This window comes from Castanea sativa, chromosome 1 (assembly GCF_040712315.1).
Source record: "Castanea sativa cultivar Marrone di Chiusa Pesio chromosome 1, ASM4071231v1".
NCBI classification, from domain to species: Eukaryota; Viridiplantae; Streptophyta; class Magnoliopsida; order Fagales; family Fagaceae; genus Castanea; species Castanea sativa.
The window spans coordinates 75,434,917-75,451,478 of NC_134013.1; the positions used below are offsets into that span (position 1 = coordinate 75,434,917).

General features: G+C 37.2%; 1 protein-coding gene across 1 annotated transcript; it reads right to left on the reverse strand.

Moving 5' to 3' along the window:
• Positions 1-497: 497 nt before the first annotated feature.
• On the reverse strand, positions 498-16,341 carry LOC142634411 (ABC transporter G family member 38-like). The gene is given in 28 exon segments (XM_075808702.1): positions 498-875; positions 970-1,224; positions 1,569-1,601; positions 1,869-2,027; positions 2,096-2,354; positions 2,454-2,567; positions 2,683-2,774; positions 2,861-3,151; positions 3,226-3,558; positions 3,643-3,765; positions 4,217-4,296; positions 4,378-4,529; positions 4,634-4,736; positions 5,187-5,354; positions 5,459-5,635; positions 5,638-5,793; positions 5,865-6,114; positions 6,246-6,432; positions 6,434-6,545; positions 6,689-6,779; positions 6,985-7,106; positions 7,206-7,367; positions 8,245-8,336; positions 8,743-8,773; positions 8,776-8,830; positions 8,923-9,043; positions 14,568-14,817; positions 16,239-16,341. Coding segments are annotated over 28 exon segments (4,335 nt in total). The 3' UTR covers positions 498-611.
• Between the last annotated feature and the right edge of the window lie 221 nt (positions 16,342-16,562).

Below are 16,562 nucleotides of genomic sequence, written 5' to 3' on the forward strand. Positions count from 1 at the left end.
CCGAAGCCAAAGCTTTGGGCAGGGCTGTCAATATAGTCTTGAACTACAATCTGGCACATGTTGGGGGATTGCAAGGAATGTATACTCAGTATTAATTATCCTTCTGATGCTATTTCATGGAAAATAGCCAATGTGCTTGTAGAGAGAAGTAAAGAGAAGTCCAGGTGCTGTCTTTCAGTTTTAGGTGGATTCCCAAAGGCACAAATCAGGCCTCTCATGTTCAAGCTCGATGGCCACTCTGTAATTCCTTGTAGGGCTATTTCGGTTCTGTTTGTACTCCTCCAATCCTTTTGAAATGCTACTAATTTACTCCTGTTTTGGTTTAATAAAATTTTTCTTTCGAAGCAAAATAATTTCATGTCCAAATTCACTATCAATTTACTGAAAAAAGAATAAAATGAAAATTTCTATTGAAAAACCTTATTGTGTTTTCAACAGAAACGTTCAAGCACAAATCCCCCCCCCCCCCATTATATATTTGGAATTTAAAAAAAAAACTGTCAAATTTTAATTTCTAAATTCATTTACATGGTTGCTACATTAGGGCCTGGACAACACTCAACAAGCAAAATGGTATCACTGAAATTCATGTTGGAAAACCTTTTCCCTCCCTATCTTTTCTGAAAGTTTAAGATCTTCAGAGAAGCTACAAATAGAGAGACAAAGAACACACAACTGCCTATTAGTGCAAGACATACCACCCACAAAAGGAAAAGGTCATGTCTGAACCCAAAATAATCCTTAATAAACTCAGCAACTGTCTCGCCTGAGTCCAGCTTATTTTTGACGTCTCCATATAGTGAAGTAGCCAACCCATTGAAACCCCATGATATGGGGGATATCCAAGCAAACCATCTCCACCATATGGCAATTCTCTGCAATTTAGTTAATTTCTTTAATGTCACAAATCACATCCCTCCTATTCATAGGAAGCTAAAAGAATTACAACAAGGATTAGATGAAAACTACCTTCTGGGGAATGACAAAGCCTGTGAAGAGATTCCATGTTGTGTAAAGGGCACCAGAAATTACAAACGAAACTTGAAGATTAGGACTTATTCCTATGACCATCATTCCATAGTATATCAAGGAGAGAACTGTGAAGAACTGGTAGAAAAGGCAGTGGAAGAACTTTGTGGATGTCCACTCATATCCAATCATTGGATAAACTATAAGAGCATTAGTATTGGGGCTTGTAAAGGCCCCAAAATTGTATTTTACCGTCTAGAAACACTATAAGCAAACATTACCCCAAATAGTAATTGTAAAAAATATACCATTGTGTTACAGTAGTAAAAGGCTACTGTAGGAAAATTGCGTTCTTAAATGATATTATTTTATTGTGTTTCCAAATTTTTATTAATAAAAAGAAGAGAAATGGTTTTGTGTTGTATATTTTATTGTGTAGATATATATTATTTTAATGTGTTATATAGGAAAATAAAAGTTGGGATGTTGGGTGTGTTGTAAAATGGTATGATATAATAGATAAAGTAGTTTTTGAGATAGTAAAATGGAATTTTTTAAGAAAAATAGGATGCGAATGCTCTAACAGAGCTCATAAAGACCATAGCAAAAGTGTATGGGATCTCTATAGCCACCTGAAAAATGAAAGTTGAGGCAAGGAAGAAACCAGTAATGACCTCCTAGGCTAGATAAGTCACAGAAGCAAACTTCATAAACTTTGGTGGCCACAAAATATGACCGCTTAGGTCCAGATAATTTAGGCAAACAGGAGATATCAGATATAACTTTCGTTGGAAACAAGGCTATAGTATCATTGTCATTTTATTTAAACTCTTGCTTGGCAATTGGCAGAGTCCAACAACTGGGAAAAAAAAAAAATTCAAATTTTGAATGGTGAGTACCTGTGCCATTGCATAAGGCAAAGCAGAGTACATTCCTGCAGCTCTCTCTTTATAATAAATTGTTCGTTCAGCAACTATAACTGGTTGGACTGCGCTAGCAGAATTAAATCCCAAGAACAAAAGTGTAGTATACAGTGCACCCAACCCACTGAAAATGCCCTACTTTGTTGTCCTATAAATTCAAACATCTTAAATAAGTTTGTTATGAACTTCCTTAAGAGGAGCACCTTGTTCCTAGGTTTTTCCGAATACATGTACCTTATGGTGCCAAGACCCCAGAATATAATTCCACACAAAATGGACAGTGAAATTCCAAACAGAAGTTTCACAGCATTGTATGGTGTGTTCCTCCAGTACAACATGTGCTGTTTCCACAAACATACTGTGCATTGAGTAAAAAAGGACCGTGAGTACTTTGAAGGAAAGTGAAGTTCTTGTGAATCAGGAGGAGGTGTACTCAACTCCCTTATTAAAGCTTTGTTTCTCCTGCATAAGAGGGACTAATTTTCAACAACTAGAGGTCAATATGTTTTGTTTTTGTTTTTTTGGGGTAACACAGTAAAGAGTGGTTCTTAGTTTACTAACCTAAAAAGATCTGATGCTTTGTATACATCTGCAAATTTGACACCTAACGCCTCTTCTTTTTCCCTTATTGTCTGTTCCAAGGCCCATGTTGCCGGGTTATAACCATCTTCAATTCTATCAATTTCAGGTATATCCTTTGAAAACAAAAAATTGGAAAAGAAAAATTAATGTAAATGGATAATCCAGAGAAAGAAGAAAAAAGAAAGATTCCAGTTTAGTTAAGGTTTACCTGAAAGGCTGAAAGTAATTGATCAAATGGCAAGAACCTGGCCCCAGGGGACCAACATATATTTCTTCACCTCCTTGTGTCAATAGAATGAGCTATTTTTGGACTCGAAGGCATTAAGATTTCCAGAGTGAAAAGAAGAAATGGTTTAGAGTATCTTTATACATTAATGTTTTCTTACCTCATCAAATGATTCAAATATGTCATTGCTTGGCTGGTGAACAGTACACACCACATTTCTTCCAGTGTCCACCATATTTCTCACAGTTCTCATTACAATGGCGGCTGCTCTTGCAACTAGACCTGTGGTGGGCTCATCCATGAATATTATAGAGGGGTTTGCCACAAGCTCAACAGCAATGGTCAATCTTTTGCGCTGCTCAGTGGAGAGTCCAGTTACATTTGGAAATCCAATCAATGCATCTCTTTATGTTGTTAGCTCAACTAGCTCCATGACTTCCTCCACATAAACCTGAAAATAAATTTTTAAAGGAAATAGTCACAATAAAAAAGAAGGTAACATAAACTATAGATTATTTCCACAACCTCTCTAGTCTTTGCATGAACCGCTGGTGGCAGACGAAGCCGTGCTGAGTATAGGAGGGACTCATAAACAGTGACAAGGGGAGAATGAATGTAGTTTTGTTCACAGTATCCAGAAACTTGAGCAAAATTTTCTTGCCTCTTTGGGTAGCCTGAAATGGTAATGTTTCCATCTACAAATCCAGAGTTTTTCCTTCCAGCCAGCACATCTAGAAGTGTAGTTCTACCAGCTCCACTAATCCCCATTAAAGCAGTAAGGACTCCTGGCCTAAAAGCTCCACTAATTCCCTTTAGAAGTTCCAATCGATTTTGTGAAACACCTTGAACTTCAATTGCCTATGGAGTTCATAGCAGACACTTTTTAGTTTTTTCAAGCAATGTATGACTCACATGAATCATAAAACAGTAAAACATAATTACCTTTGGCATTGTAACTGAATATCTGATATCCTCAAAAATCAGAGAAATTGGTGTGAATGGGAGAGGTATTCCGCACCCCTCATGTCTGTCAACTGCATTGGCTTCTGTTATTTCATACATAGTCTTAGTGATCACATTTTATAAGCATCATTTGGACAATCTCAAGTCCAAGGGGCCATTTGATTCACCGAGTCATATATTTTCTCACATGTTGTATTCTTGAAATTTTTGTATCTTGGAATCATAATATTGGTATTAGAACATTTCTACATTTAGTTTGTTATATGCATATCTGTCAAATTCACAGGAATGTAAAAATTTTATGATCATGTATTATTCTTGATGCATGCATGATATTATGAGACATATGTCCCCAAAACTTGGAAAGTATTTTGTTTATATATTGCTCAGCATTTCTAAGGGATAACCAAAATTAGGTATAGGTAACATTGTCACATCCTTGGAAAGTGACAATGACAACATCCGACAAACAAAACCCGCTAAAGGTTAACGGCCTTACCTCTAATTCTGCTGGAGCTTGTTCCACTTTCTTGTGCCTCGGAGGCTAGCACACCTCAGTCTCACTTATTCTGTTAGTGTGCTTCTCCTCTAAAGTATTTTTTGACTGAGAAACCCCTTGAACCTTTCCATATTCTGTGAAGAGTCAAAACGGTTAAAATGGGATAGCAATATCAAAAAGTGGAAATAATAGGGTGTTGAAATAAGACTGCTTACCATTAAGGTAAGCAAGAGCTAAAGTGTAAATTCCATTCAATAAGAATATGTAACCAATCAATCCAAAAAGACCAATCCAAGGCCATTGCGGACTGGTAAACAGCCCTCTTGCTTTCAAGACCGACATTCCAAGAGCTTCTTTTGTTCCATTACGAACCTACATTTGGGTTTCACAATCAAACTTTTGACACATCACGCTAGAATTGTCCCAGAAAAAACATTAACTTAAATACAAGAAAAGAAGGAATTCTTACATTTTTTCCAAGACCTTCCGAGAAATTCATTTGCTGAAAGTGCATTTTGTGTGTACATTAAGGGAGATAACCAGAAACCCCAAATCAACCAATTTTGTGCGTCATCTAAATGAAAAAAAAGAGAACAACATTATGCCATATTTCTAGTACAATCATTAGAGCAGCCACATCAGTCTGTATATAATAAAAAAATATGTAGAATTTACATAGTTTTTTTTAAAATTGGCCCACATCAGTCTGTGTATAATTGTGTAAATTTACAAGTTTTTACAGTAATTGTATAAATTTACACTGATATTATTCACTTTGTATTTAGTGGTTTATTCTTTCTTTACGTATCTCAAGAACAAAAGAAAAAAGTGGATGATAGTTGTGTGTGAAGAAAAAGAAACAATTAAAAAAATTACAAAAATTGATATTTTAATGAAATGTATAAAATAGATAATTTGATGTGGGATGTTTTGAAAAATATATATGTAGAATAGAAAAAGTAGGTCCTAATGCGAATGTTGTAAAGTTCATTTAAGAAAATATGGCATATTAAAGTATTATTACTTCGTGATATAATGAATCCACATAACACTAGAAGGCATATGATTGCAAGGCTTACGGCTGTGTTTGCAATAACATGGTCCCTAGAAAGTGCACCCATGCATCTGAAAAGTGCATATGACATCTGAGCATGCGCTGCAAGAAGGAGAAAATGTCTAAGCAACCTGAAGCAAGAAACGTAGAAGGGTTACTATAGATAATCCAAGAAAGGGAAATTGGTGTTTGGTGAGTATAATTGGTTTTTTTTTTTTTTTTTTTTGGTACTGAACTAATGCCACTAGGATCAAATCCTATTAGAAAATAAGTCGGGGCAACCCATAAGACAACGTTGATTAAAGACAAAGGAATTCCAAGAATAGCTACTGGCAATGAAAATGCCCATGAAGGATAGAAGAGGAGGTCTCTTTGCTTATAGAACACAGGAAGTTTATCAATGGTTTGAGGAAGTTCGAATTGTGCAGCATTATTGAAGATAGCCCAAAATAAAGAGCACCGAGATAGACTATTCCATCTTCTAGTGTATCATGACGCTTCTTGGCTTGTGCAAAGACAGTTGCCACGATGATTGCAATAATTTCGAGCTGAAAATAAAGATTAAAATTCATTGTGTCTGTAGTCTAAGAATTCTGTTGAAGGGCATTAAACAGGAATATCACTCACTTGAAAGGTACATAGATACACTCCTCTTCATCAGAATAACTTCTCTTGAGAAACAACCTTTCATCGATTCTTTCATGTTGGCACCATATTTGGATCGTGTCAAAGCTGCAGGATGGCTCTCCGACCTATAGAATGGGGTCGCAAGCTCACGTTGGATGGATCTTCCTACATGATAAGATTTGAAGGCCACTGCAAATTTATTGACAGAAACATGGTGATAAGGCTGTTCTTCATTCACCCAATACTGTCTCTGATCCTTCCTTGATGTCACCTACAATGTGTACAAACGATTGCAATCCAAGTGACAAGTTTGAGACTTGGAAAACCGTTACAATGAATGGATTTGATATAATTGTTATTTTTTCACATTAGAAAGGGATAAGGATCAGTGTGAAAACTTACTTCCTGTAGGTATTCGGCAATGGCTTTTTTCTCAGGACATCTGAATCCCATGGATTCAAAAATCTCTAGAACACATTCACAGGGTCCCTGGTATACAATATGTCCCTTTGAAAGAAGAATAATGTCATCAAAGAGCTCATAAGTTTCTGGTGGAGGCTGCAGAAGACAGATAAGAGCAGATTTGTTGAAGATGAATTGACTGCCTGATTGAGTTAATGATCTGAAACGTGGTTGAACTGTCAAGACCATTAGATATATTGTCCATAAAAAACGCATTCAAAGGACCAACCAGCATCTCCCCTGCGTTAATCCAAGTTAGTCAAAAACGTTTCTATCAAAGAAAGAAAAAAAAAAAAAAAGATTCAAAATTAAGATTAGATATTCTGAAATCGAAGATTTCACAATTGCTAAGCTGGGTTTTCCTCATATATATGTCAATCTACCTGTAGTAACACGTTTCTTTTGTCCTCCTGATATACCCCATATCATTTCATTCCCTACAATTGTATCAGCACACACGTCCAGTCCAAAAATCTGTGTGTAAATACAAAGATTAAGACATAAATTAATTCAACTTTTTTTAAAAATTGGATTACTCCCTTAGGCCTAGTTACTGGGTCTCATAAGCATAGATTGTGTCCTGGTTGTGACTATGTCTTCCTTGTGTTCTTTCAAAACTGACAACTGTATTAAAAAGTACAATATGTATTATGAAAACAAAAACCCCTTTGGCATGAACACATGCATAACTCCTTGTGACAAGTTGTATAAAACTCTAGCTTCTTGCCTTTATCAATGCATCAATAAAGGGATCTGGCTTTATATTTAATTCCTTCTCTCTTCTCAAAAGCTCCAAAGCATCTCTAAAGCACTCAATAGAACCAGAATTAAAAATTAAAAAAGAAAGGCAAAAGTTTATGTAAAGCTTATTACATTATAATCTCTGGTGTTGTAACTTACCATGGCCAGTACCAACTCCTTGACATTTTGTAGAGAAGGTTAAGGTTTCTCTAACTGTTAACAAAGGAATATGAAGATCATACTGGCTGATATAAGCCGAAGTCCTCTGGGGTACAAACTCGTGCATCTCATGGCCATTATATGTCACTTTCCCTGAAAACTAGGATCCAAAAGAAATCACAATTAAAAGAGTTTGAATATTATAGACAAATCCAGGAATGTTTAGTCATTTACTCATATTAGAATAATGCATAGGCAATAAAACTAAAAGCTTAAGTATAACTTCTTTACTTCTAGTTTCGAGTCAAGTTGTCCGGGGGAATTTGCAGGCTAACGCAGTAGGGAGAAAGAATATAATAAGTTAACGAAGGTTTCAAAGGAATTTGGAAAGTAGTGTGTGGAGTTTTAAAAACTCGAGATCAATTACAAAAATCGAGCGTCTCAAACTCGAGTTCTACTGTTGGTGTGGAAGAATTTAGCCACGTGGAACTCGAGTTTGAGAGACTCAAGTTCCATGGAAGCAAATTTCCAGATGCAGAAGGAGAAAAGGCGGAGAAGACAAGGAAAAGAAGATCCGAATCAAAAAGAAGAAGACGACGACCTGGAGAAAACTGGATCTGAAGAAGATGGAGACGACGACGACCTGCACGAAGAAAGGAACGATCTGAGTCTGACCTGCACGACGACGAAGAACAGAGACGAAGAACAGATCTGAGTGGGCGATTGGACGATCTGAGTCTGATCTGCACGACGACGAAGAACAGGGACGAAGAACAGAGGAAGAACAGTAGGTGATTCTCTGAGTTTGAGTTGCAGGAAGTCCGACCAAGAGAGGAAGAAGAAGTGAAACTCGAGTCTTAGAGACTCGAGTTCCACGTGGATTTCTACGTGTATTTTCTTCCACATCAGGTTCTATCGCTTACAAATCGAGACTTAAAAACTTGAGTTTTATCATGAAAATCGAGTTTTTAAAACTCGAGATGCTAGTTTACAACATTGTTTTGAAACGTGACAACTAACTAAATTTTTTGATATTTAATGGTATTTGGAAAGAAAATTCCAAGTTGTCCAGACAAAGCTTTTAGTAAGGTAGACTTCCCTGGGCCTGGTGGTCCTAAAAGCAGAGCCAATCTGAAATGCACTTCAAGAAGTTAAAAAAGGCTATTATGAATCTATGAAGCCCAAAACCTATAACGTTATACACGAAAAATGAACAAAGGAATGGATAAGCATGACACTTTCTTTGTTTCGATGAAAACTTTGTGTACAAATAGTTTTTTTGTGTTTAGTATCATTAGAAAAAATGAGTTAAAGTAAAACTATCTTTTATCAATAGAGATTTTTTTCCATCAATTTTTTTTGAAAAACAACTCTCACGTCAAGCTAAATAAGAGAAGTTAAAATATTGTTTTTCAACTCATTTAAGGTTATTACTAAACATAAGAAAATGAGAAAATTTTATAGAAAATGCTTTTAAAAAAAAATTATCACCAAATCAAACAAAGCCTTAGTGACTCAAATAGAACCTTCATCTTACCTTCCAGGTTTGATAATTCCACTAACATTGCTAGAGTTGAGAACTTTGCCTTTCGACTTCGAACAAGATGGAGGTAATCTGCTATACCCTTTAAGACAGGAGAAGTCATGATACAAATATAGTCTCAAGTGCAAAGGCAAAATTACCAGTTCACATTTCTTCCCGTTAAATGTCAGATACCTCTGTAATATTTAAAAAGTAGTTGAAGACCGAGGGTAAAGCTCTGCTGCCCACATAACCTTCTCCTTCAACAGTCAGATTCTCGAATCGAATTTCTATTGTTGGTAGATTGAGAGAAACTCTAATTTTTGGTGATTACCAATCAAATGAAACACTTGTCAATGTGAGCCACAAAAATATATGCTTCATTTTGGTTGATAAGTATAAGAAAAGGCAAAACATGATATTGTAAAACAAAGTAAAGATGCTAAAGGAAGTAATGGAACTAAGAGGAGCAAAATCAAGAGCATAGATAAGAAGCAAAGTTCCTGTTCCAGAGATTCAATTTCAATTTGTAAAGGAAACGACAGTAATAGATAATAGAAACGGCATGTAGTTTTTGGTTGTATATGTATTTAACTCAGCATGTGATAGGCACGTGCATTAGTTTGTTATTTCTGTTAGCTGATTAATTAGTTAGTTACTAAGTGGTTAGTTACTAAGTGGAGGGATTTGATGTATATATATACGTATCTGGTTGTATCAGATTAGTTCAATTTTTTGTTCAATGAAATAGAATTTCATTTCTTTAGAATTCTCTCCGTTTTCCAATATGGTATCAAAGCAATCATTTCTTGCTTCCGCCTAATTTCTTTGTTTCAATTTCTTCTTCTTCAAAAGCTATTTTTTTTTCTTTCGAAGCTACATGAATGGCGCCTTCTGATCAAGCTTCTACAAGCATCACCATTGATGAATCACATCCCTTCTTTCTTCACCACGCTGAGAGCCCTAGAGCAATTCTTGTATCTCAGCCACTGATTGGAGGAGAAAACTATCCTACGTGGGCACGATCTATGGAAAGAGCTCTTAAATTAAAAAATAAATTTTGGTTAATTGATGGCTCTGCTTCTCTGACTTCTGCCATGGAGAAAGTTCCTCTTCTTGTTCAAAGTTGGTCACGATGCAATGAAATTGTGGTTTCTTGGATCATCAATTGTGTTTCCCCCAAAATTGCAACTAGCATGGTGTATCGAAGAACTGCCAAGGAAGTTTGGAAGAAGCTTCAGAATATGTTCTCTCAAGGCAATGGACCTAGGGTTTACCAATTCCAGAAAGATCTTGCTAGCATTTCTCAAGGGGAACTCACTGTGAGTGATTATTTTACCAATCTCTCAATCTTATGGGATGAAATACAAAACTATGAACCACTTCCTCTTTGCTCTTGTGAGAAGTGTGTGTGCCATGTGAATGAAAAGATTTCCAATCTTCATCACAGAGTAGCAATTATGCAGCTTCTAATGGGTCTTAATGATTCATTCTCTCACATTCGAGGCCAAATTATGTTAATGGATCCTATTCCTTTTGTTGATAAGGTATATTCATTGTTGGTTCAAGATGAAAGGCAGAGGTCAGTTGGACATAGCAACAATGGTCCTTTTGTTGAATCCACTACCCTTGTAGCCAAAACAATGAATCTTGGTTCTAGTTCTAAGACTTTCAAGAAAGGAAAAGAGAGGCCTACCTGCAGCCATTGTGGATTGCTTGGTCATACCGTGGAGAGATGCTATAAAATTCATGGATATCCTCCTGGCTATAAGACCAAGGCAAGGGCAAACTAGGTCTCCTCTCTTGATTCTATTCAAGAGTCTGTTGCCACACCCACCCCACAGCATTTTCCTTTCACAATGGAGCAATGTCAGAAACTGCTTGCCATGATTGGAGGTTCTGACTCTCACAACAGTCCAATTGCTATGGCTAACAGTGTTTCTTCCAACCAAGCTTCTACCTCTCAACCAACTCCTTTGGCAGATAATCTCAAGCACTCCATTTTCTGTGCTAAGCTTGTGAATAAATCTGCTTTTGGTGGTAGTACTTGGGTTCTTGACATAGGTGCAAGTGATCATATTGCTTGTTCTCTTTCACTTTTTCACTCTTATATTGCTATTTCCCATTGTGTTGTTGAATTACCTAATGGTGAATTTGCTCATGTTACTCACATTGGTACTGTCCAACTATCCAATTCACTTACCCTTGAACATGTTCTTTGTGTTCCTTCCTTTTCCTTTAATCTTGTGTCTGTCAGCCAACTCACTCAACGCTTACCTTTTTGTCTTGTGTTTTTGTCTCAATTCTGCTTTATTTAGGACCTTTCTTGTTGGAGGACGATTGGAGTGGGTGAAGTCCAACATGGTCTGTACTTGCTGCAGAACAGCACTTTTAGGACTCCACCTTCTCTATCAGACTACCTCTCCACCAACAAGCTTCCTAAGTCAGCCTTTTCAACATCTGTTTCTCATAAAGATATGTCCATTTTATGGCATTTTAGATTAGGACATCCTTCTTTTAATAAATTGTCCTCTATGCAAAGTGTTTTGCCTTCCTTTTCTTCCAAATGTAATGACATTTGTACCATCTGTCCTTTGGCTAAGCAGAAGAGGTTGCCATTTCCTTCAAACAATAATATGAGCACTGAGCCTTTTGCTTTGATTCATGTAGATGTTTGGGGTCCCTACTCTGTTTGCACTTATGGTTTTAGATTTTTTCTTACCATTGTTGATGATGCCACTAGGTCTACTTGGGTATATCTCATGAAAGCTAAGTCTGATGTCAAACAGCTTTTAATTTCATTCTATAACATGATTTTGACTCAATTTAACATTGGCATTAAGGCAATTAGATCAGATAATGCTCCTGAATTTTCTTTGTCCAATTTTTATAGTGATCATGGCATTATACATCAAAAGAGTTGTGCTTATACACCTCAGCAAAATTCTGTGGTTGAGAGAAAGCACCAACATCTTTTGAATGTTGCTAGATCTCTTAAGATTCAATCCAATTTGCCCTCAGCATATTGGGGTGAATGCATTTTGACAGCCACTTATTTCCTCAACAGGTTGCCTATGCCTTTGTTAGGTCATAAATCCCCATTTAAGATTTTGTTTCATAAACAACCATCTTTTACTCATCTTAGAGTGTTTGGTTGCTTATGTTTTGTTTCAACCCCATCTGTCCACAGGTTAAAGTTTGATTCTAGAGCCTCCCCATGTGTCTTCTTAGGTTACCCTTTTAACATGAAAGGTTACAAAGTTCTCAATCTTCATACTAGGAAGATTACTATATCTAGAGATGTTGTCTTTCATGAGTCTATCTTCCTTTTTTCACACTCTTCTTCCTCCTCTGATCTCACCTCTTTTCCTTTATTTGATTCATCTCCTCCTAATTTTGACTCTCCCTCTTGTCCAATTTCTGTTCAACTTCCTATTGCAGACTCCACTTCTATTATTGAGCATGTTCCTCATTCCCATCCTTGTTCAGATACTTCTTCTCCTTCTTCTATTCTTATTGGTTCCTTACCTGTTCCCTTGGATCATTCTGATGTTTCTAATCAGTCTGCTATTCCCCTTGATCAGTATAATGTCCATCCAAATCAGTCCACTGTTTCTCTTGATCACTCCTTACCTTCTGTCCATACTACACCTCCTGCTTCCATTCTACCTCTTAGAAAATCAACTAGACTTTCAACCAAACCTGCTTATTTGCAAGCTTATAAGTGCAATCAGGTGTCTCAAGTTCCACCTAGCACTGCTTTCCCTTTATCCTTTTACCTATCTTCTCAAAAATTGTCTCCCAGACACTTGCATTTCTGTCATGCTATTTCTACCATTGAGGAGCCTAAATTCTATCATCAAGTAGTTAAAGATTCCAAGTGGAGAGATGCTATGGCAGCTGAGATTTCTGCTCTTGAGGCTAATCACACTTGGACCCTCACAGCTCTTCCACCTCATAAAAAGACAATTGGTTGTAAGTGGGTCTATAGGGTGAAATACAAATCTGATGGCACTGTGGAAAGATATAAAGCTAGGTTGGTGGCTAAAGGCTTCACACAGAAAGAAGGCTTTGATTATATTGAAACTTTCTCCCCTGTTGCAAAGCTTGTTACTGTCAAATGTCTCCTTGCAGTGGCTGCTGTGCAAGGCTGGTATCTTTGTTAGCTTGATGTGAATAATGCCTTCCTTCATGGCAAATTGAAGGAAGAAGTCTATATGGATCTCCCACCAGGCTTCCACAGCAAAGGGGGGCTAGTTTGCAAACTTACTAAGTCCTTATATGGACTAAAACAAGCTTCAAGGCAGTGGTTTGCCAAATTTTCTGCTGCATTGGTTCTTCTTGGATTTACACAGTCCAAGGCTGATTACTCCCTTTTCATTAAGAAGACCTTTACTTCTTTTATTGCTCTATTAGTTTCTGTTGATGACATAATGATTGCTAGTGATAACAAGCAAGCAGTTGATGACTTGAAGATTTTGTTGGATCAACAATTCAAGCTAAAGGATTTGGGTGATTTAAAGTTTTTCTTAGGTCTTGAAGTTGCAAGGACTACTAATGGTATCAATTTATGCCAAAGAAAGTACACACTTGAGGTGTTGGATGATGCTGGCATGCTAGGTTGTAAACCAGCCAAAATACCTATGGATCAGAATCTCAAACTTAGTAAGTATGAAGGGAAGGAGTTGCAAGATCCAAGCTCCTACAGAAGAATGATAGGAAGGTTGCTATACTTGACAATAACCAGGCCTGACATAACTTTTGTTGTGAATAGACTCAGCCAGTTCATGGCACACCCTAGAGAGCCTCATTTGCAAGCAGCTCATAAGGTCTTGCAATATCTAAAGAGCTCACGAGGCCAAGGGTTATTTTTCTTAAGCAAATCAGAGTTGCATTTGAAGGCTTTTGCTGATGCAGATTGGGCCTCCTGCCCTGACACTAGGAGATCTGTCACTGGTTTTTGCATCTTCCTTGGTGAGTCTTTGATTTCATGGAAGTCAGAGAAACAACAAATAGTCTCAAGGTCTTTAGCAGAGTCTGAGTACAGGTCAATGGCAGTAGCAGTCTGTGAGGTCATTTGGCTCTTGTATGTTCTTCATGATTTTCAGATCAAACACCCTCAAGCAGCCCTCCTGTTCTGTGACGGTCAGGCAGCCCTTCACATTGCTGCAAATCCTGTTTTCCATGAAAGAACAAAGCATATAGAGATTGACTGTCACCTAGTCAGAGATAAGGTCTTGGAAGGGTATGTTAGAATGCTACATGTTAGGACCAATTCTCAAATTGCAGATCTGTTAACCAAAGCCTTGAATGCTCAACAATTTTCCTTTCTTGTTTCCAAGTTGAATATGGTCAATATTCATGCCCCTCTTCCACTTGAGAGGGGGGGGGGGGGTGTAAAGATGCTAAAGGAAGTAATGGAACTAAGAGGAGTAAAATCAAGAGCACAGATAAGAAGCAAAGTTCCTGTTCCAGAGATTCAATTTCAGTTTGTAAAGGAAACGACAGTAATAGATAATAGAAACGGCATGTAGTTTTTAGTTGTATATGTATTTAACTCAGCATGTGATAGGCACGTGCATTAGTTTGTTATTTCTGTTAGTTTGATTAATTAGTTAGTTACTAAGTGGTTAGTTACTAAGTGGAGGGATTTGATGTATATATATACGTATCTGGTTGTATCAGATTAGTTCAATTTTTTGTTCAATGAAATAGAATTTCATTTCTTCAGAATTCTCTCTGTTTTCCAATAAAACATGGGAAAGATAATAATGTTATAGAAAACTAATATGACATTTTTTGTAACCAAAATCTTCTCAATGGAAAAAAGGTTTTCCCACCCGTCAATTCTCTTCTTGAGCTTCTTTAAGTACTCTTCATTTTGATCAACATTACTGAACACCCTGTCCAACAGCTCCCTTTTTTCTTGAATCCGAAGCATCTTAAGATTGATTTCTTTGAAGTCCTCAGTAGCTCCATGCAGAAGACCCTTACTTGCCGGGTCATACGCTGGAAGCTTTTCAAGTGCAGCCCATTCGAGAGCCTGTTCATCATCTTCTTGAAATGTATCTCTATCAGTACAAGTGCTACCTAGTCACATTTGAATGTGACCTATAGCGTCCAAACTCCATGTTTTAGAATATATCACTCATTAGAGCAACAAATATAAGCACAAAAAGAAGTGGACACCCAGAAAAAGAAGTGGACACCCAGACACTATCTCACTAGAGCGAAATTTATAAACTCCAAAGCTTTGGAGAGTGGAGATACTGATACTATTTTTTATTTTTTGAGAAGGGAGATACTGATACTATTGATTTGTCAAGAAAAAGGGAGGTTGGTGGGTTTAATGAGAGAAGACCTAAGGAAAATTGTGCAGAAAATTTGGAATAAAACTTAATTGTTCCAAGTGTTCATTTTTGTACTCTACCCATCTGATGAGGATAATTGTATAAGTTACTAATACCTTAAGGTGGCTGACGGGAGTATCAAGCCCGTCAGCTCTGATCACCAAACCATTCCCTTTTTACGTCCGCGGCTCCGCCTCATATCTGACGACGTTGGGCTGAAGGAAGAAAATCTGACGGAGTCAAAGCTGAAGGTCCTAAGCTGACGACCTTACCGGAGACATACGTAGGCTGACGACCTTATTGGAGACATATGTAGGCTGACGACCTTACCGGAGACATACGTAGGCTGACGACCTTAGGAAGTAAAAGCTGAAGGGAATAACCCAACCTTCATCCATAGCCTGTTTTGTCCACCATGTACGTGCATATAAGGAAAGTTCTTGCGCTACACGTTTGACCTTAATCAAGAAGATTCCTATAAGGAAAAGGGATCTAGATGATACGTAAAATCCATAAATTACTCTCTTAGAAGGAAAGTACTTCTTCACCAAGGCGCTTATTTTGGATTCATGCTACTATATATACCCCAAAACCCTCATAAACCACGGCACGCATAATCCACTTCAGCTCTAGTACTTTAGGGTTGTAAAGAAGAAAAGAAGTTCTAACTTGATCTTCAGAGGATTTTTGGCCGGCACCACACCGGTGCCCTTTGTTGGTCTTGTCTGTTGTTGTGCAGGTGTTGTTTCGAGCAAAGTGAGGGCCACGTGACAACTGGTGGATTTTAGCTCATCATTAATGTTTGTCACACTTTTTTTTTAAACTGGGCAAAACTTAGATACAGTACCTTAAGTGCAGTTCCTTAAGTACCCTTCTTAAATTTTAGACTTCTGTCCATTTTAAATATCTTTTTAAACGGCATTAAAATCCTCTCCATTTGTTTACTTTTTTTTTTTTTCCTTCCTATCTCACAAAAACTGAAAAACCCAATGACCAGATTTCTTTGGACTTCTCACACTCAATCTAAAGAAAAACGTCTTCAGCAAAATCCATAATCCATAGGTTGTTTTCGAAATTATGAAACATGTTGACTTCAATTTTCATTTAAAATAGATTTATTGGTTGGAGAGATGAACTTTGTTGTACAAAAACTTCCAAAACCTTGAACACCTAATTCTCTCTTTGGACCGACAATTTCAACACTAGAAGCTCCCATTGATGCCAAAAGAGAAACTATCACAAATATTGTGTTACCACCTTTCATGGATGTCTTTCACTATTATATTTGCTGATTGAGATTGCTGTAAGAATTGAAGGAATTGCCGATGAAGTCAACAAGTTAGAGGTCTGGCAGATTACGCTTGCAATGGATCAGATCTGAAGGATTACAAAGGGATTGTCGGTCAAATTTCTTATTCATTTTGAGATGTGGAGAGATCTGAAGCCATTGGGTTTTAAGAGAGAGAGAGAGAGAGAGAGAGAGAG